The sequence below is a fragment of the Crinia signifera genome, chromosome 19 (assembly GCF_055691185.1).
Source record: "Crinia signifera chromosome 19, ASM5569118v1, whole genome shotgun sequence".
Classification (NCBI taxonomy): Eukaryota; Metazoa; Chordata; class Amphibia; order Anura; family Myobatrachidae; genus Crinia; species Crinia signifera.
The window spans coordinates 96785458-96808468 of NC_139226.1; the positions used below are offsets into that span (position 1 = coordinate 96785458).

Here is a 23011-nt window from a genome sequence, read left to right on the forward strand (position 1 = left end):
TACCATGGGCTCCTTGACTGGATGAAACGATTATTGTCACACTAAAATTACATATAAACAAACCCTCTAACCCTATGAAATGGGTTTAAATGTCTTGACTGATCCATCATTTTCTACCACAAAACAAATCTGCACCTGCCTTTGTGTCAATTCACTCGCTCTCTAAGGAATTTCAAGTTGTACACTTGAGGCAGCAGTCTTCTGCTGCCATGTGTAATGGTAAACATGAATTTACCATCAGCAATTTATGTACTGAAGCAAGTTTTCTTAGCGGCCTTCATATATCAAACATCTCCGCTTCCTTCTCTTTCCAAAATGAAAAGCTGCGATCAATATACCGACATATGTCATCGTTAGTAAATTCCCCCAGTTCTGATACTAGCTGGATAGAGTCCTTCCTACTTTTAGGAAGAGGAGTCAGTTCCTTGGAAGTCACTATGTTCTCTTTTTCGTTGGTGTCCATGGTAACCTTGGGTTCTTCCTTGGGTATGGTTTGAGTTACAGTCTCCTCTAGTTGCTCTGTTACTCTTGCACCCTCTATGTCTCCCTCTATACAGTCCCCAAAAAAGCGTTGCTTTAAGTCTTCAAATCCGTCGGTCCAATCCCTCTTTCCGGATTCAATCTCTTCCATGACGACCTTATGAAATACTCGAATGAGCTCCCAGCTGTGGCTGCCAAGACGGTCAAACATTTCGTAGCACAAAATGTGTCTGAATTTTCTCTCTTCCCGAGACATGGACATTTCTAATAATTGAAAGTAACCCAACATAAAGAGGTCCAGTGTTAGGCTTGAATATTCCACAGGTAAACCATTCACATGTGGTAAGAAGTGCTCAGGCCAATAAAGCATGTTTGCTCTACTCAAGCGGCGTATTTGCCTGGTAGGGACTTGGCAGATTATGCTTCTCCAGTGGCTGATCAACTTTCCGACAACTTGCCTCTGCTTCATAAAGTATAAAAGTCGATCATCATCACTTGGCCCTCTTGTCATTTTTATGTTATTTTCATCATGGTCGCCTTTTGTCTTATCAATGTCCAAATCACTGCTGATGGATCCACCAATGGATTTCTTTTTAGAATTATTGCTTTTATCAGACTCTGTGAATGTCCATTTCTTCCAGTGTTCAAGGAAAAGATAGACAATTCTCTCTTTTCTCATGTCGATGTAGTCTTGCACACAGCTGAGTTCTGTCTGCACAGGTAGACTTCTGGTCATGTGGTCTGGGCTGAACAGTGGTTCTCCTAACTCATCCATAATGTTGCCTTGGTTACTAGCATCTATCTCTGTTGGGAAGACATCTTCGTTGTGGTATGCTAGCTGTGAATGGGATAGCATGATCGTTGAATCCTCATGGGTTCTGGATGTAGCATCATTAAGAACATTAAACTGCTCATTGCTTGTTATGTAGTCTTCTTCCAAGATGGGTTCCCTTCCATAGCTGTAAGCCATTGTTCCTACTGGTAAGGATCTCTTCCTTTTATATATTCTGCCCGATGCATCGTACGCACTTTGAGGCTGTGTGTACAATTCATAATTAGCTTTTAAATTTTTGACTGACACTCCACACTGTTTGATTTCCTTTTCCACTTCCTCTCTGGTGGAGCTAAAGGACTGAGATCTACCAATGTTTGTGCCACCATCTTTTGGTGCATTTTGTGACTGCTCAGGAACATCTCTGGTCACCAAGTCAGCAAGGTCAACTTCTTTACCGCCAAGTGTTGCTAGGAGGATGGCCATGCTCTTTAAGAGTGTGGATATTTTGGAACACCAAGCAGGGAGGTCATCAGCTCTACCTTGCATTTGTTTGGGATTAACAGTGAAGTGCTCTTGGGTTAAGGCAGCAGATACTGGCAGGAGTTGTTGAAGCTCATGTTCCAGCTGTTCCAGCTCATTTTCCACTTTCTGGACCTTATGCATTACTTGAAGGTTCTCAATTTGTTTCTCAATACGATTGATATCATCTTCGGTCATGAGTTCCCCGAAAGGTCCCAAAATAGCATTGTGAGCATGAGAATATCTCCAGCCTTCTGGGTGGTAGTAACTACCGGCCTCACACTAGTGGAAAAACAGAATAGAAAAAAAGGAGGGAAAGTATCCCTCAGGATACAAACGCCAAATAGTCCTTTTGTTGCACTCTTTTCAAAGTCTACATGTTTTTAGTGGTGTAATGGCAAACCGTGATAACGCTAGGCAAGGTGTAAGTTCTCGCTTAAAAACTGGATACAAATCCCAGCAGATGGAAGCACAGAACACATTATCATTGGTGGAACATACAGTTCACAAACCCATTTAATCAAGCATGCTATTACTTTATGTTAGCAGTAATGATTCAGCATGAGGATGACTAGTGATGAAGATGGTATAGGACAGAACACTCATTACACCACTAAATGACCATGTACAACGTTTAAACTTGCAGTATAGAGTATACACACGTAGTACCTATAATTTGTACAACCAAATGAATCAGTTGGCCTGGTAACCCGATAACATCAATGGCTGTGCGTCATCACCATACCCCCGAAACTCCATCTATATTACTCTACTAGATACTGCAGTTTAAATGTATCATGAGAGGAGAGAAAAAAAAACTTCACACCAACACCATGCAAAATGTACTTAATATTTACCCCCCATTATATGTATTACTGCGATCAATGTGGTTAAAACAATATTCTAAAACCTTCTGCTTCCTTATTACTGTACATACAGTGTTGCATTTTGCAAAGGTATATCTTCCGTAATTATATAATGGTGGTTAATAGGGGTACGTGCACATGAGGAACGGAATTGTTAGAGCCAACAGACTGTCCGCTTTATTAATTTGGCGTTTCTAGCACCATTTCACTATGAAAAGCATAGGTCGGCTGAGTGACCCATGAGGTTGCACAAAAGACCTGGATATCTTGATCGTAACACAGAGACCCTGGTCTTGGTGCTTCCACAAACCAAATGCGTCTGTTTTCTGAAACGGCTGCTGTCGCCACCTCTCCCTGCCCTCGCATGGCTACAGACTCTCAATCACTTGTCTTCTAATGATGTCACAGGACCTATACTGGCCATCGGTATTTTGCTTCCTATGTGCCGGGACCTGAAACAGGCCCCTTGTGAAGCAAGATATCTATACTATACTGTGTATTGGAGGAATGAGCAGTGTTACCGCTTTCATCGGGGTACATTTACGAAGATGGGAGTTCTATAGATGATGGGATGTTGCCCATAGCAACCAACCAGATTCTACTGCTTATTTATTTAGCACTTTCAAGAACATAATAGAATCTGATTGGTTGCTATGGACAGCATCCCATCTTCAATAAAACTTCTATCTTAGTAAATTTGGTACTTATGTAGTATCTGTGCTGCCGATTTTTTGATTGTATGCCTTAAGTTAAGGCATACAATCAGATGCGATGCGATGCGATATCGCATCGCATCGCATGCGACCATCGGATGCGATGACCCGATTTTTCCATAGGAATCAATGTTAAAATGGACTGAGTCCATTTTAACATGGAATTCAATGGGAAAAAGGGGTCCTTTTCATACCCCTACTATCCAAGTGGGCATGGAGTTGGATATAAACCTGTGGCGAGCGTAGCGAGCCACCGAGCCCGAAGCGTGGCGAGCGAAGCGAGCCCCGCGAGGGGACGGTATTCTGTGTCCTCTCGCGGGGCTCGCTACGCTCGCCACGCTTCGGGCTCGGTGGCTCGCTACGCTCGCCACAGGTTTATATCCAACTCCATGCCCACTTGGATAGTAGGGGTATGAAAAGGACCCCTTTTTCCCATTGAATTCCATGTTAAAATGGACTCAGTCCATTTTAACATTGATTCCTATGGAAAAATCGGGTCATCGCATCGCATCGCATCCGATGGTCGCATGCGATGCGATGCGATGTACCCGATTTAGAAATCGGCAGCCCAGATACTACATAAGTACCGTAAATTTACCCCATGGAGTATTTAGTATGTAAATAAAGGCAAAATTTGACATAGCAGAAATTCTGTTATTTTTATTAATATGCAAGATGTCAGATATTAGTGGTGTGATGTAATGACGCCCAAGATCAGCAGCCATGCGGTATGACGGCTGAACTCGGGGCAATAATTTATAAGGCATGGTTTTGCCTTGTAAGGGATTACCCCTTAAAAAAAAAAAAAAACATCCGCGTTCAGCCGGCATCCCCCTCGGCCGACTAACTTGGGTGGCATTACATCCTGCCACATATGTGAGATCCAGCTATATATTTTTCAGCTAATCAGTTCTGCAGGAGTCAAAATCCATACTTGATAATAGTAGTAACTGTAAAGCGTGTAAGGAAATCTCAGTTATACACAGGATACTATTGTAAGAGTGTACAGTCAGAACTGAATTTCTGCCTATGTTTCATAAAATAATGTGTATTGAGCCTTACCCCTGTGGAGGGCAGGGCAGTGACACCTATCCAGCAAATATGACTACATGAACAGGCTAAACGGTATTGGTCCCTTTCCCCATGGAAGGAGGGGCAGTGACACCTGCCCAGCCTATATGACTGCATGAAGGCAACTAAATGGTATTAATCCCTTCCCCTGTGGAGGGAGGGGCGCTGACACCTACCCAGCCTATAGGACTACATGAAGCCGACTAAACGGTATTGATCCCTTCCCCTGTGGAGGATGGGGCACTGACACATACCTAGCCTATCTGACCACATGAAGGTGGCTAAAAGGTATTGATACCCTTCCCCTGTGGAGGGCGGGGCAGTGACACCTGCCCAGCCTATATGACTACATGAAGCCGACTAAACTGCAGTGGCGGATTCAGGGGGGGGCACCCGGGCACGTGCCCCCCCTGTCATTTATTTTGTAGCTGAGGACCAGGGCTTTCCAACGACCCCGGCCCCGTGTCTCTAGCCCCCCGGGAACCGGAAATATCGCCTGGCAAACCTGTAACGTTTTTTCCCCATAGGATAATATGGGACCCGTCAATTCCGACCCCCACCCTGTTCCGATGGCTGCCAGTTCCGGCCCTGGCATCACAGAAGCTTGTGGTTGATTTCATTCCAAATCGCTGGGCCTTCAATATGATACCAGGCTGGTCCAAATCGGTCAATCGGTTCCAGAGATATTGCGTGTAAACCTATTTTTTTATTTTTTAAATGTAATTTCATGGCTGTTCATGTTTTTGAGGGCAGATTACTCTGGAACCAAACGTTCCAGTTTCACTGGACCAAAATCATTCAAAGCCCACTCAAAAGTTCTTCAATATAATACTTGTCTCATGTAAATGGGTCAGTTGGTTCCGAAGATATAGCCGGTTAAATTATATAACTGGTTAAAGGGGGGAGGGGTGGTTTTCTCTACCCCTCACACCAGAAAATGCAGGGACTAGGCTGGTGTAAAAGGGGCCAACCTGGGAATGCATTTTCTGGTGTGAAAGGGGTATTATTTCAAATAGCCGGGACCTGCAGTGCTCTGAATACAGCCAGGCTCTGCCACTGTCAGTGGCTATCACTTCTGCCTGGCGGCGGCTGTCCCCCATTTACCACGAGCATGTATTCCCCCTTGGCAATGAGCATGTAATCCCACATGGCAACGAGCATGGAACCTCTGGCAATGAGCATGGAACCCTTGGTAATGAGCATGTAGAGAAGCAGCACTTATGTAGCATAATTTTTAATAGGCATTATGGTGTTTGGCATAACACATAATGGACATAATGGCGTGTAACTTGATGTGTAATGGACATTATGGTGTAAATGTTTAATGCGCGCCTTTGGTGGACAATGTCCCTGTTTATGAAGTGTATTGTGAATTTTGGCTTAATCTGTGTGGCATTATGTGAATTCTGGCTCAATCCGTGTGGCATTATGTGAATTCTGGCTCAATCCATGTGGCATTATGTGAATTTTGTCTCAATCTGTGTGGCATTATGTGGATTTTGGCTCAATCCATGTGGCATTATGAGAATTTTGGCTCAATCCTTGTGGCATTATGTGAATTTTTTCCCAATCCGTGTGTCATTATGTGAATTTTGGCTCAATCCGTGTGGCATTATGTGAATTTTGGCTCAATCCATGTGGCATTATGTGAATTTTGGCTCAATCCGTGTGGCATTATGTGAATTTTGACACAATCCATTTGGCATTATGTGAATTTTGGCTCAATCCGTGTGTGTTATTATGTAAATTTTGGCTCAATCCATGTAGCATTATGTGAATTTTGACACAATCCATGTGGCATTATTTGAATTTTGGCTCAATCCATGTGGCATTATGTCAATTTTGACTCATTCCATTTGGTATCATGTGTAAGGGGCAAGTATAATGGGGTCTAGTATTTTGTAGCATAATGTGTAGAAGTTGTATATGGCCCTGTTGAGTGGCCACACACCCTTTTCCGGAGCGCGCCTTTGGCGCGTGCACAACCACATCCTTCACTTTTGTCGCCATGGTGGGCCTGCGTACTTTAAATGCCAGGGCCTATTTTTAATTCCATTCCCACCCTCTCCTGACGCTCTCTTAGCATGTACACTGGCACCACTAACACCACCCCTCCCCCACACAAACCCTTTTTTATCATGGTGCCCCACCTGTCATTTTATACTGGATCCGCCCCTGCTAAACTGTATTGATCCTTTGTAGGGAGGGGCATTGACACCTGCCCAGCCTACAGTATATGGAAAAGGCCTATTGATAAGTAATAACATGTGACCGATGTAAAGGAAGATTTGTGTAACTACAGTAAATGCAAATATACATTTGTCTACATGAGTGATTTGCATTTACCTCCCCACAGTGTTTCTGTAACATCTGTTATCTACAAAAGCAATAGATGTTGGACACGGAAAAACCCTTGATTGACATTCGCTTTTAAATACCACAAGCAGTATTGCAGTGATCACCATTATGGCGATTATGGATTTATTGCTAACAACTAAAACAGCTACAGATCACTAAATATAAATATACTGGTTTGTTTCTGACAAATGCATTATTTACAGAAATAGATAAAGTCCGTCCACAGTATAACCACTTCCCATGATAAATTAGACCAGTGCCAACTCCACTACTCAGGGGCCCCGACACAGTGCATGTCTGACACATCTGCTAGTTGGCGCACAGGTGTAGTCCTTGCTGACTGACATTGTAAAAGATCCACAGGCGGTTGTAATTGCTTCACTGGTGATACTGAAGAGATCTGGAAAACATGCACTGTTAGGGGTCCCCGAGGACTGGGGTGTGGTATAGTAGCCCGACAGTCGGGATTCCGACAGTCATTAGTCGGAATCCTGACTGCACAGCATGGGGAGCGCAATGAAGCCCCTTGCGGGCTCGCTGCGATCGCCACGCTGCGGGCACGGTGGCGAGCTGCGCTCGCCACCTATTTTATTCTCCCTCTATGGGGGTCGTGGACCCCCACGAGGGAGCAGTTGGGATTCCGACGTCGGAGGAATGACTGTCGGAATCCCGACTGTCGGGGAGCCGTCCGGGACCCGAGGACTGCGGCTGGGAAACACTAAATCAGAAAAGGAGGGCTCTTCTCTGACATCCATGGTATTGACTTCTATGAAATAGACCCTCTTAATTAGGATTTTCCCTTCTATATAGAAAATGGGATTAGAACTATCTATTATCTTCTAGAAGGCTAAATGAATAAGTATAATCTGGTTGGTTGCTATGGGCAACATTTCATCTTCAATAGAACTCCCATATAAGTCAATTTATCCTTGAGTCTTTCCAATAGTGCTACTGAATTTCAGTCTTCCAACGCTTTTAGCTCTTGATGGCTCCTGACTTCAGGGAATAAGAGGGAAGTCCTAGCCAGAAACTAAGATTCCATGCACTACAGCAAGTAGAGGAACATCATTGGGACTTGAGGTCCTGGTACCAGATTTTTACCTCCTCAATACAAGGCTCCTGCTCTGGTCTCACAGAGGCCTTCACAGAGCTGGTAAAGATACAATAAGTGTCTGCAGCAGACCATGAATGATCAGAAGAGTCTAGAGTGGCTTTGATGGGTGCCTAGTCAAATGTAGCTATGGAGCCCAATGATGCACTTTCTGTTCCTGAATATACCCCTTGCCAGACACATAAACCTTACTTCTATAACTAGTACAGTGCCCTTTAAATTATCCCTGGATCTGTGTGGTGCTACAGACTAGCATGCTGTAATATAAGATTTCATCTGTATACCAGGGTAGAATGTAACAGAGATAGAAGTAGCAAGCTCACACAGACAGGCTTCAAAGCCAAAGTCACAGCAACGAAAGCCAAACTCAGTGTCACAGCATTCCCAGACCATATGGCCACGTGGTCTTACCGTGCGTTTCTTCTCTTCCTCTTCCTGGATTTTGAGCTGCAGCTTCCTGACCATGACCTGGCGTTTCCACTCTGGAATCGCCCTTCCCTGCTCGTCATGTGTAGGGATCAGAGACTCGATATCCAGCTGGTTGTTCTGCACCAGGGCTGGCGGAGTGGAATTTCCATTCATGAGAGGCTCGGGAGACTTTATTGCCCCTTTACTGGGAAGGATTGCTGTGTTTGTGGGGGATGTTGGAGATGTAGCAGGTGACAGTGGGGGAGGTGTTGTCGGAGACGGAACCTCTGACTACAAAGAAAGAAAGCAATGAAAAAGTTGGAGATTTATCAGCAGCTTTATCACGGCAACATAATTTAATATTCAAGTAGTAGCAATAGCCACCAAGTGGAGGAGAACCATAGGGAACTACAACACTTCACTGATGTCTGCCAGGGTACCGTAACTCCATGATGTGCACAGCCACATAATCTTGTCGCCCCATAGTAGTGGTGCCTCTCAACAGACGTCATCACACACTCTTAAGCCTCCTCTGAAACTAGCCAATGGGAGTCCGGAGGCGGGCTTAGAAAAAGTGAGTGATGGCTCATGCTGATTTCTGCTGCCCGATGCATACAGTGCTGCCAACCCCCAGGGGATCCAACCACCACATATATTACATACATAATAACATGTATGTTTATATGTGGTTTACACCGCCCGTGCAATATATGGTCAGCACTATCTGCAGCCGATGCTGGACTTGAGATAACATACCGATAAATGAGGTACTATTAGCTGGACAGTTGCATATATGCAGTCAGTGTCCTTATTTCGCCATCACTGGCAAGGGGTATAAATTACTAATAAAATGTTGATTAGGTGACATCATAATGATAACACTTGCACGCTAACAAAGGGCAATCTGTCTGAAAGTTCCAGCTGTAAGAAAATATTCCTCAATGAATAACTTGGTAATTAATAAGTTATTTGATATCATGATTAAATTCACAAAGTAGAGTCCTAGACAGTGGCAGCTCCAGAGGTCGGGCTGCAGCACACTTCAAAATTCAAATAGGGGAGCCGCACCAACTGCCAGTGAGGCCCTTATTCAGATCTGATCGCAGTACAAATTTGTTCTCAAAATGGGCTAAACCATGTGCACTGCAGGTGGGGCAGATGTAACATGTATAGAGAGAGTTAGATTTGTGTGAGTTATTTTGTTTCTGTGCAGGGTAAATCCTAGCTGCATTATTTTTACACTGCAATTTAGATTTTAGTTTCAACACACCCCATCCAAATTGAACTCTCTCTGCACATGTTACATCTGCCCCACATGCAGTGCACATGGTTTTGCCCATTTTGAGAACAAATTTGTACTGCGATCAGATCTGAATAAGGGCCTGAGTCCATTTAATGGAAGTGGGTGTGGCTCTCCTATTTGAATTTTGAACTGTACTGCAGCCCCCCTCTGCAGCCTCCACAGTCCTAGAGACCAGTGATGGTTCATCTATAAACCTAAATGATGGAACTGTGGGGTGATTTATTAAACTTGGTGAAATGATAAAGTGTCTGGTTTTTATCACCGGCCAATCAGCTCCTACCTTTCATTTTTCAAACTAAACATTTTGTAACTACATTTTTCAAACGTCACAGTTAGGAGCTGATTGGCCGATGTTAAAAACCAGACACTTTATCACTTCACCGAGCTTAATAAATCTGCCCCTGTGAATCTACGGACCAGGTGCAATAGGCTGTAGGATTCTGGAACTGTTGAAATGTCTGATAGTTACAGCAGCAGGACATTTTACTGTAGCAAAACTAACCGGTTCTCTGTAAGTTCTTCTTACACTGTTGGCTAAATTGCAGTACTAATATACTAATTGGTCCTTGCATCTAAGCCATGTGCATGTTCTTTTGCGTTCTTCACATGGCAAGCATCTGTATCTCCAAACCCCCCCCCCCCATACTGCCACAGATTATACGGTGTTATTTTCAGTGTCCAGCATTATAAGGTGGCCCAAAAACATTTTCTGTGAAAATGATGGATAGTATATATCACCTGCACATTGATGCCCTGTGGTCCGCTGCCTGAGAAGACCGTTGTTAGACCTTTGCTCTGTGGAGTTCGCTTTAGATTTTTCCCAGCTTTAATTTCGGCCAACAGCTCAGAGTTGTCACCCGTGGGGGACATCATGTTGAATGATTTAGTACCTATGGAAAATAATGTTATCTGTTAAAATGCAACAAAACATAGTATTATCGTAATAGTGCATAATATCCTCTCACCAGTAGTATTAATGCCACCGGTAGCAGTAAGATTAAGAACTATACAGCTAGTAATATTAATACCCAGGAACATAAAACCAGTAATACCTGGTAACATAACAGCATGCGAGCAGTAATAGTAATACCCAGAAACATAAACACTAGTAGTAGTAATACTCTCAGGAACATATCACCGGTAGTAGTAATACTCTCAGGAACATAACACTAGTAGTAGTAATACTCTAAGGAACATATGACCGATAGTAGTAATACTCTCAGGAACATATCACCGGTAGTAGTAATACTCTCAGGAACATAACACTAGTAGTAGTAATACTCTCAGGAACATATCACCGATAGTAGTAATACTCTCAGGAACATATCACCGGTAGTAGTTATACTCTCAGCGGTAGATGTATGAAGCAGTGATAAGTGAGGAGAAGTGATAAAGTGCATGGTACTTTATCACTGGCCAATCAGCTCCTGACTGTTAAGTTACAGGCTGGGTTTAAATAGGAGCTGATTGGCCGGTGATAAATTACCAGGCACTGTATCACTTCTCCTCCCTTATCACTGCTTCATAAATCTACCCCACGGAAACATAACACCGGTAGTAGTAATACTCTCAGGAAAATAACACCAGTAGTGGTAATACTCTCAGGAACATATCACCAGTAGTAGTAATACTTTCAGGAACATAACAACAGTAGTAGTAATACTCTCAGGAACATAACACCGGTAGCAGTAATACTCTCAGGAACATAAAACCAGTAGTAGTAATACTCTCAGGAACATATCACCGGTAGTAGTAATACTCTCAGGAACATATCACCCGTAGTAGTAATACTCTCAGGAACATATCGCCGGTAGTAGCAATACTCTCATAAACATAACACCGGTATTAGTAATACTCTCAGGAACATAACACCAGTACTAGTAATACTCTCAGGAACATATCGTCGGTAGTAGTAATACTCTCATAAAAATAAAACCAGTAGTAGTAATACTCTCAGGAACATATCACCGGTAGTAGTAATACTCTCAGGAACATATCACCGGTAGTAGTAATACTCTCAGGAACATATCACTGGTAGTAGTAATACTCTCAGGAACTTATCACCGGTAGTAGTAATACTCTCAGGAACAAATCACTGGTAGTAGTAATACTCTCAGGAACATATCGCCGGTAGTAGTAATACTCTCATAAACATAAAACCAGTAGTAGTAATACTCACAGAAACACATTACCGGTAGTAGTAATACGCTCAGGAACATATCACCGGCAGTAGTAATACTCTCAGGAACATATCACCGGTAGTAGTAATACTCTCAGGAACATACTGTATCACCGGTAGTAGTAATATTCTCAGGAACATATCACCGGTAGAAGTAATACTCTCTGGAACATATCTCCGGTAGTAGTAATACTCTCAGGAACATATCACCGGTAGTAGTAATACTCTTAGAAACATATCACCGGTAGTAGTAATACTCTCTGGAACATATCACCGGTAGTAGTAATACTCTCAGGAACATATCACCAGTAGTAGTAATACTCTCAGGAACATAACTCCAGTAGTAACAATGCCAAGGACTATGCCACCAGCAGTACCAAGTAACATGCCACCAACAGTATCAATACCCAGGAACATATCACCAGTAGTAGCAATACCCTCATAAACATAACACCAGTAGTAGTAATAGCCAGGACCATTGCTTAAAGTGGTCATGCAGAGGAGGGGGAACTAAGTTCTCTATGCCACGTAATTACCCCCCTCTCCTCCCCCAATTAGGCAGAGACAGGGCCAGTGGTAGGGTATTTGGCATCCCCCTGCAAACTAGAATGCTTTTCTGTGAGAATTACTGTGGAGGTTAAAATGTTCCACCTCACCATGAGAGGTCGTGGAACTGAGTTCCACTCCGTTCCCCCTCACTTTAACCCCTGCCCAGGACTATGCCACCAGTAGAAGTAATACCCAGGACTATGCCACCAGTAATCGTAATACACTGGACTATGCCATCAGTAATAGTAATACCCAGGACTATGCCACCAGTAGAAGTAATACCCAGGACTATGCCACCAGAAGTAGCAATACCCAGGACTATGCCACCAGAAGTAGCAATACCCAGGACTATGCCACCAGTAATAGTAATACACAGGAACGTACCAGCAGTAATAGCACACAGGAAGGTAAACCCACACTGGGTATTTTATGGCAGTCCGGCAATCAGGATCCTGACAGTCAGTATCCCGACATCTGAATCACAACTGCCGATTCCATGACAGGGGGCGAGCGCAAAAAAGCCCCTTGCGGGCTCGCCGCACTCGCCACTCTGAGCTCGGTGGCTTGCTTTGCTCACCACAGATTCTATTCTCCCTCTATGGGGGTCGTGATCCCTCACAAGGGAGAATAGCCCCTGTCTGTCGGGATCCCCGCGGCATCTAAAAAGTCGGGATTCCAATGTAGGAGTACTGACCGTCGGAATCCCGGCTGTCAGGCAGTCATCCGGCACCCAGCCACACGAGTGTTTGAGAGTTGTCATGATGGACTGAGACACCATAATTGACTTCGAACAGGTGAGGCACACTCAGGTGAGGGTCCACTGCTGTGTCTCATGGCAGGGGCTTTCCTCAGCACAGAAAAACCACCATGCATTACAGCTGTGACACTCACCTGGCACATACTTGCAAATATTAACATAACGTGCTCCCAGAGATATAAGGATAAAGTAGGAAAAGAAGACATGAATGAAGATTTTTGCACGATCACTCGCCTGAAACCCAGTGTTTACTGAGGGGATGGAAATGTGGGCAATTGGCACCATGTCCCCACCCACTCTGTGGCAGATAACATCCACCTGCCCTTCCCACAGTTCAGGAGTCTTCTGGACATAACCATCACCCTCTGACCACATATATGAATGAAAGATAAACAGGTCACCTGTATCTAAAGTAACGTGACCCCATAAAGCTTTTATAGAACTCTTTATATTTTTGTGTGCGAGTTACCGGTAGAGCTTCCTCTTGTCTAGGGGTAAATTTACTAAGATGGGAGTTCTATTGAAGATGGGATATTGCCCATATCAACCAATCAGATTCTATCTATTATCTTCTAGAAGGTGCTAAATAATTAAGCATCTGATCTTCAATAGAACTCACATCTTAGTAAGTTTACCCCTTAGTCTACCATATTGTCCAGGAGACACATGGACTCCAGGAAGACTAGGCCAGCACACCAGGAGCTACCCTCATACCCAGAGAAGAGGGTGGTCCAGAGCTTAAGGACACAATTTATCGGGACAATATCTGGCATCTTCCGGGCCAGAATGTTTGGGATTAACGAGGTTGTTAAAGACCATATTAAAGTGCTAAAGCGTGGTTCATGAATATGGTCAGAATTACAATCCTTCAAATTGGTGTATTAATGGACTGGATAATAAGAGAAACGATATACACACTGTGCACCCCCACCCCCCATGGGAACCGGGATCCTCAATCATACCAGTTTCAGATGGCACCATCTTTTGGCGAATATAGTCAATTATGTTATATATAATATATTTCAAAGATGGCACACACGCAGAATACATCAAAAACTCTGGCAAAGTGCCAGTATCTTCGCTAGCTTGTGTGAAGCGCTATCCTTTCATATTGGCAGAAATATGGCGCTGAAGGAAACAAGTATAAGAAGTACTGTTGGCACAGTCCAGCGGAACAAAACAGTTAAACAGTAAAAGTATGAAGTGGTGCATAACACGCTGCAGAGTAACATAGAAATAAAGAATATGCAGGTGCACACTGTAAGGGGCGATTCTTATTGACTTGCTAAGAAGCAAGAATGACAAATGTGCCCCACCATCATCTCCCCTCGAATCCATGCACGGGAATGTGTAACGAAGACATCCTCTGCCGCTGCTGGAGAAATCATTCAATGGCCGCCGACCATCAAATGATTTCTCCTGTCATCGCAAATATAAGTCAGTCTCAATTGACTTATATTTGCAGCCACCATACCAGAAGAAAGGGCAGGCATCAGCCATCTGCCCCGGCAGGCATTGGCCCTTCAGCGCTCCCATGGGAATGCCCAGCGTTTTCATGGGGACGCCCATAAAATGCTGGGCGTTCCCATGGCCCTACGCCGCCACCACCCCCATCCCTCAATCCCCTCTGCGAACTGCCTGGCAAGTGAGCAACTCACCGCAGCCGTTGGCAGTTGGGGTCTGCGCATCACTAAGAGTGCATCACTTTGGGTGAGATGTATCAAACGGAAAATGCGGTAAAACCCCGGTTTTACTGCATTTTCCAATGTATCAAAAATGATACCGCATTGAAGGGTACCTTTGGGTGGCGATACCCTATAGAAGCCTATGGGTTTCTTTTCGCCGCCCGCCGCCGCAAGCCCGCCGCCTCGCCGACCCCCCCTCTGGCTTACCTTCCTGAAGGGTCCTCCTGGACCCCGGAAGGTAAGCCCTGCCTCCCCCTAGTGAAGCAGCCGGACGTCCTTCCGGCTGCAGGGGGGAGGAGGAGGCGCCGGGGACAGCCTGCTTAGCTGTCCCCGGCGTGAGGGGAGAGCCAGGCGGCAGGGAGGTGACGGAGACCCCCCGCACACGAGAGTACAGGTATCGCGCGGGGGGGGGGGGGGGCTCCGTCACCGCACAGCAATGCCAGCCGCATATGTTAGTACATATGCGCTGCCATCGTGGCGGGGAGGGCGCGAAGGGCGGCAATGTATTTTAATACATCTCGCCCTAACACTGCTTATAATTAAAATACACTGCAATATAGCAAAGTAAGTCTGACGTGCTTCGCATAATCTTGCGATATGGGCTAACCAACCACAACCAAGTGACCTCATCTGGTAAGTCCCTAAGGTTCAAGAACAGAGCAAAGGACTCCTCAGTCCAGGACCAGTTCTCAGGACTTGAACCTTAGGGACCCACCAGATTAAGCCACCTGGTCGCAGTTGGTAGGCACTTATTTCTAATTAGCGATGTTTAGTAAATAGAAGGCTAGATGTAATGCAGTGCGAGTCTGGCGGCTGTGTGAGTGGCCAGAATGAATAGTAGCCCCGATTGTGCACTTACATTGTCTATATTTTTCTATGTTGATCTACAAGACTCAGCATGGTAACACCTCTCATTAGGGGCAGATGTATTAAGCCTGGTGTGGTGATAAAGTGGAAGGTGATAATGCACCAACCAATCAGTGGTGTTTGAAAAATTACAGTTAGGAGCTGATTGGTGCATTGTCACCTCCACTTTATCACTTTACCAGCTTAAACCCTTTCAGTGCCAAGCAAATTTGTCGAAATAGGTGTGAAAATGGCCAAATAAACATGTTTTATTCATCACAATGACCTGTAATGTTACCTTATATAGGAAATCTAATTTTACACAGCGGTTTTTATTTGAATTTATATAACAAACGTGAGCGACGCTGGCATTTTTAGGGGATATGTTGCACATCGCTCACAGACAAGTTGGCACTCAAAGGGTTAATGCATCTGCCCCATTAGGTTTAGAGTTAGGATGTGCAGTCCAAGTCCCTCCACATTCACACACGCGCTTTGCCACTATATGACCCCTGTATGATAATATACAATTCCACTTTATAAACCGGCATACATGAACAATCCAGCAAAACAAAATCCAGTATTGCCTGACAGACAGACTGCTGCCGCTACTGAGCAACATCCAAGGGATTATGAAAAGGGGATTTTTGTAAGAAGTTACTGTTCGAATCCTTTTCTCTGAATCCATCCTGGTGACACAGCTCAACCATGGGATGTAGGAGGAGTCCGAAGGAGCTAGGCACCTATGCTAAAGCTTTGAGAGGCAGGCTCCTCCCTTCTACATCCCAGCATTCTCAGTTCAACTTCCAGAGCACACTAGGATACATTAACTCAGTACAATGCCTGAACATATTAATATGCACAATCAATTAACTGAACCATTATAACATGACCACACATGAAACGGTATTACCTGAGTATAAGGGAGGATAGATTCAGGGAAAAGGATTTGAACGGTAAGTTCTTACAAAAATCCTCTTTTCTCTTTCATCTATCCTGGAGACACAGCTCAACCATGGGACGTTCAAGAGCCAGTCCTTTGGGAGGGTACGCTCAGGTCTGCAGTTCTCATCACTGCTCGCCCGAATGAAACCTATAAAATTTGGTGAATGTGTGAACAGATGACCAAGTGGCAGCCCTGCATACTTGTTCTGCCATAGCCCCGTGATGCACCGCCCATAAAGCAGCAACCGACCTGGTGGTATGAGCATTCAATCTGGAAGGCACTGGTCTGCCAACTTTGGTATAAGCAAAGGCAATTACCGACCTTAACCACCGAGCAATGGTCTGTTTAGAAGCTGGCCATCCCCTTTGTGTACATCATACAAAACCAATAGTAAATCAGTTTTACAGAGTTCTTTCACTATGTCCACATAAATGCGCAAAGCGCGAACAACATCTAAATTTTTAAGTCTGTCCATATTTCTGATCTCCTTCGGAGGCCTGAACACCAGAAGAACAATTTCTTGGTTTAAATGAAACGAAGAAACAACCTTAGGTAAAAATTAGGAACTGTTCGTAGCACAGCCCTATCATCATGAAATATCAAAAACGGAGATCTACAAGATAAGGCCCCCAACTCAGAAACACGCCTTGCAAAGGCGATTGCCAACAAATAGGTCAATTTCCATGTAACAAATTTCAGGTCAGCCGACCTTAATGGTTCAAAAGGAGGTTTCTGAATGACTGATAACACCACGGACAAATCCGAGGGAGCCACTGGTTGTTTATAAGGAGGCTTCAAGTGCGTAACTCTTTGGAGAAACGTCTGTACCTCCGGTAACAAAGCTACTTTCTTTTGAAAAAAGATAGACAAAGCTGACAATTGAACTTTCAAGGCTTAGGCCCAAGAAGAAACCATCCTGTACAAACTCAAGAAGTCTAGAAACTTTAAACCAAGATGTGTGAACTTTTTGCCATTCACATCATCTAATGTATGTTTTCCAAACCCTATAATAGTTTGCAGAAGAAACCAGTTTCCTTGCATTAATCATGGTACGGATAACGGCTTCTGAAAACCCCTTCTTCTTTAAGATAGAGGTTTCAAGAGCCAGGTCCTCAAATTTAGCCGAGCTAGGTCCTGATGTAAGAAGGGACCTTGTCTGAGCAGGTCTGGCCGAAGAGGAAGACGCCACAACGCTGTCGATAACCTCAGAATGCTGGAGTACCAAGATCTCCTTGTCCAATCCGGCGCTATCAGGATGACGCATGTTCCTTGTGACCTCACCCTCTTCAGCACCCAGGCAATCATGGGAAATGGAGGCAAGACATATGCCAACCTGACCTTCCAGGGCACTGTCATGGTATCCACCGCCCAAGCCAGCGGATCCCTGGTCCTCGCACAGAATCTGGGTACTTGACAATTGTGCCTGGACGCCATCAAGTCCACTTCTGGAAGCCCCAAAGAGCTATAATCTCCTGGAACACTTGTGGATGTAATGCCCATTCTTCTTCCAGAAGCTCCACTCTGCTTAGGAAATCCGTTTCCACATTCCGAATTCCCTGAATGAAAACAGCAGATAAGGCCGGAACATTGGCCTCTGCCCATTCAAAGATCCGAGACACTTCCATCATCGCGATCTTGCTGTGAGTGCCCCCTTGGTGGTTCAGATATGCCACAGCCGTGGCATTGTCCGATTGAATTCGAATGGGAGATCCCCTCAGAATCCCTTCCGCCTGCAGCAGAGTCATCCAGACTGCACATAGTTCCAGTACATTGATCGGCAAGGACGATTCTCCCCTGGACCACAAGCCCTGCAACCTCAACTCCAGAGCCACTGCTCCCCAGCCCCTGAGACTGGCGTCGGTGGTGACCACCAGCCACTCCCATGACCGAAGAGAGCGATTTAATTGAAGGGAGTCCACATCTGTCCACCAAAGTAAAGCCGTCCGCGTTTCTGGTGTCAAGATCACTTTCTCTGTTTTCATGGTCTTGGGATTCCCTGACCAACATGCCAAAATGTTCCATTGAAACGGCTGTCAATAGAATCTGGCGTAATGAAGAGTTTCGAAGGTCGCCACCATCTTGCCCAGTAATTTTAGGCAATGCCAAACTGACGGACCTGGTGACCTCAGAATTATCCAGAATAGTTGACAAACATCTCTGGCCTTTACTTCCGGAAGAAATACACTATGAAGATGTGTATCTAGTATGATTCCCAAAAACTGAAGTATCTGAGTGGGACACAGTTGAGACTTTTGTAGATTTAAAATCCACCCGTGGATTTTCTCTGCAGTTTCTCTGCAGACTCCGCATTGAACAAAAGGTCGTCCAAATACGGAATTATTACTATACCCCTGAGTGTGAGAGCCGGTGACATGACTGCCATAATTTTTGTGAACACCCTTGGGGCTGTAGCAAGCCCAAAGGGAAGAGCCTGAAATTGTAGATGTAATTCACCTATTGCGAAATGCAGTAAAGACTGATGGTCTTCGCATATAGGAATGTGCAAATATGCATCTTGAATATCCATAGACGCTAGGAATTCCCCCTGCTCCAGGCTTAGAAGAACTGTCCACAAGAATTCCATTCTGGAATGAGCCACCCACAAGTGGAGATTCAGGGACTTCAAATTCAGAATTGGTCTGAATGAGTTGTCTGGTTTTGTCACTAAGAAAATAATTGAGTAAAACCCCTTCTTTCTTTTCTCTCGTGGTACTGGAACCACCACGCCCTTTTCCAGGAGAAACTTCGCCGTCCCCAAAAGGGCATTTCTTAGGCGTGCCTCTCTGGGCAAAGGTGTAGGTAAAAACCTTTTTGGAGGAACCCCCTTCAGGTTTATCCTGTAACCCTGAGAAACCACATTGAGAACCAAGGATCCTGACCTGATAAAGCCCACGAGTCCCGGTATTGCAAGAGGCGACCCCCAACCCTGATTACAGATTGGGGAGACTCCGCCCCGTTATGCTGAGGGTTTCCCCTCACCTTTGGAAGCCTGCTTTTTTTGTAAAGGCACCAAAACAGGATTTGGGAGTTTTTCCTTTTCCAGCAACAAATCTTCTTCTGCTGGACTGTCCCCTGGAGGACGCACCCCCTCTATAGGAGGGTCGAAAGGAGGAACAAAAAGCAGCAAACCTGGATGAACCTTGTTTGACTGCTGGTGCAGAGAAACACACAGATTATTTGCCCACGCTATCATGACCTTGGAAACCCATGCCAAAGCAATAATGGATCTAAGTGTAAAACCAACACCTTGAAACATCGCCTTCAAACAACCCTCTAGATTTTTATCAACAGGGTCCTTAAATGCAGCACCCCCTTGCACAGGCAAAACAGTTGCTTTGGAAAGCCTAGCGACCGGGGCATCTACCAGAGGGACCTTTTCTCACAACTTTATATGCTCTTCAGGCATGGGGTACAGGCTCAAAAACCTTTTTGGCATAAGGAGTCTTTTATTGGGCATTTTCCAAGCCCTTCCTAGTAAATCCTGCATGCCCTCATCCGAGGGAAAAGTGACTGCGTCTCTGCGCTGTCTTTTAAATACTCCCTGCATCGGAGTCTTATCCACTTCAGATAAATTTAATGCATGTTTCACAGCCAAAATTAAGGGCGGGATGTATTAATATACATCGCCGCCCTTCGCCGCCTGTCCTCCGTGATGCCAGCGCATATGTACTAGCATATGCGGCTGGCATCGCAATGTGGTGACGGAAGCCCCCCGCGATGCCTGGAATGTGTGCGGGGGGTCTTCGTCACCTCCCTGCCCCCTCCTGCATCCCTCACGCCAGGGACAGCTAAGCGGGACAGCTAGGCTGCAGGGGGGCGCCTCCTCCTCCCCCCTGCAGCCGGAAGGACGTCTGGCTGTGTCACTAGGGGGAGGAAGGTGTTACCTTCCGGGTCCAGGAGGACCTGGATCAGGTAAGCCAGAGGGAGTGGGAGAGGGGGGTCGGCGGGTTTGCGGCAGAGGCGTCGGGCGGCGAAAAGAAGCCCATAGGCTTCTATAGGGTATCACCACCCAATGGTGGCGATACCCTACAATGCGGTGACGTGGCGGCGGGGTTTTAATACATAGGAAAATGCGGTAAAACAGGGGTTTTACCACATTTTCCCGTACATCCCGCCCTTTATCTTCAATACCAGGGACAGAAGTTTCCATCTCTTTCCTTTGATCCCAGGACGTATCTGCCCCACACTCTGCTTCCTCCTCTGGGGCTATATTCAGGATAGGAGGGGAGGACAAAGAATGTCTGGGAGAAACCTCAGACTCTTTTGTAAACTTCTCCATGAGGGCATTAAACGTGTGTATACCTTGAGCAGCGTCCTGCATTACTTGTAAGAAAGCAGGTTTCCCCTGTGAGGGAGGAAAAGAACCAGTGGAATGTTGAGAGGATGACAATGGCCTGGGAGATCTCACAAAGTCATCTCTCTGCCTGTTTAAAACTTGCACTAATGCAGTCACAGACTTACCCTGAGCAGCTGCCCATGCAGGCTCTGGTTGTTCAACCCTCTGAGCTTGCGCTCCACTGGGCACAGATTCACATACAGTGCAAATATCCCTTTGGGTCATCTGTTCAGGTGTTAATTTTAGCCTGCAAAATCTGCAGTTTATTAACATGGCCAACGCATCCTCCTTCATCACAGCACATTTCTGTCATGCTTAAAACACAGTGCACTAAGTCAGACAAATGTACCAAGCCAATATATGCCAGAGTACTTATCTGTCTGCTGTATGACCCTCTGTGGTCAGCGGGGGTAGCGTTGCCTCAGAAGAAAGCTGGTCACTCTGTCAGCTGTATAATTTCCTTCCAGCTCCGTACAGTAAGGGATGAAAGGGCGCCAAGGCAAAGTGCAGGAAGAGACCAAAATCCCTGCTACAGCGGGGTCTGAGGTGTTTTGGCACCATTTTACCCCCTATGAGCCGCTCCTGTAGTTGCTTCTTCTGTTCTCAGTGCCTCCCCTTGACTTGGGATCACTTGGACTCGCCCAGTCTCTGAGCTCCTGTGACAGGCTGCAATCTCCGCAGAGTTCAGCCTGCAAACCCAATCCATCGCGGGGTACCCTTTACCCATGATCCCCCCTATGCAGGGAGCCAGCTCTGGGGTCCCCCAGGGTCCAGGAAACCTCCTTTTAAAGAGGTTTGAGCGCTGTGCATAGAGACCAGACAGTGTCTCTCTGCACACAGGGAACTGACAGGACGTGCTTCTGTCAGCCCCTGCTGCGCTGTCAGTGTGAGGAAACTTCTCAAGGAAGCCTAAAGCTGCCCATACACGCTGCTATGAGTGCTGTCCCGATGTGTGCTTTGAGGTGCGCGCTCCTGTGGCACCTCATCGCACAGTACAAAAAGTATGTGCTTGCACATACTTTTTGTACTTAGGTTTCATCACATTGCATTGCATGCACAACGGATGCACATGCAATGCAATGCAATGTGATCCGTGCTAGTACAGCACGGAAAGCACGCCCACAAAGCAGCGTGTATGGGCTGCTTAACACTGCGCCTGTCTAACTAAGATGAAGTATTAATAAAAAGTAGCAGCCCTTCAGCATAGCACCCACTCCAGTGGGCACCTAAAATGAAACTGAGTATGCTGGGATGGATGCAGAGGGAGGAGCCTGCCTCTCAAAGCTTTAGCATAGGTGCCTGGCTCCTTCGGACCCCTCCTACATCCCATGGTTGAGCTGTGTCATCAGGAGGGATGAAAGAGAAATAACATTGATGGGTAAACTGGGAAAGCATCACTGTCTCTCATGGAGCCAAACATGTAAACAAGAGCTCCTAATTCAACACATAATTATGTTTACGCTGTATTTATGTTTGTATAGATTTCATTACTATTAAAGAACATATTGGACTATATCATATGCTAGTCATCTCGGGTATCAAACCTACAGAATAAAGGAAGCAGTTTTGCCCTTCAGGCTGAAGTATGTACATAGTCTGATGTGGGGGTGTCCCAGCCGTCCTCTTTTGTCTCAAATTGAAAGCCTCGCCCTTTAATTGCCCAGTTTCTACTTGTTTTCTAAACTCAACATCAAAAACATTACTTGTTGCTAACCTAGATGCAATAAAATAACCTGTAGCTGCTATTGTTCTAGATTCATACGCCAGCTGTGGCCACCTAGTTCTCATTGTGAATGTAGTCCAACACAGGCGGGTGATGCATATATAAATGTAATGCGCCCGTAGGCCATCGTAAATAATGTACCACAGATAACTGAAGCCATGTTAGCTTGTGTATAATAACTGCGTGACAGGTGTTTGCCAATTCTAATCAATATTTCATGGGACCAGAAAAACATTATACTGAGGACATCATCTAAAGCGAGAACTGAATATTTTAAAGTGCAACTTTATGTTTTGAAGTATAATTGTTATTTTATGCACACTGTTGGCAGCCATTTTGTACAACTATTGGTAGTTACAGGTGACATCACTGAGGTAAGATTTTGG

General features: G+C 45.2%; 1 protein-coding gene across 7 annotated transcripts in view; it reads right to left on the minus strand.

The window, feature by feature from the left end:
• Positions 1–23011, minus strand: part of ESPN (espin) — a 171249-nt gene that overhangs the window by 14125 nt on the left and 134113 nt on the right. For all 7 annotated transcript variants that reach the window (XM_083162977.1, XM_083162975.1, XM_083162979.1 and 4 more), the window contains 2 exons: positions 10343–10494; positions 8305–8592 (listed from right to left, as the gene is read on the minus strand). In XM_083162977.1, coding sequence (XP_083019103.1) covers positions 8305–8592; positions 10343–10494 — 440 coding nt within the window. The remainder of the gene's footprint in view (positions 1–8304; positions 8593–10342; positions 10495–23011) is intronic.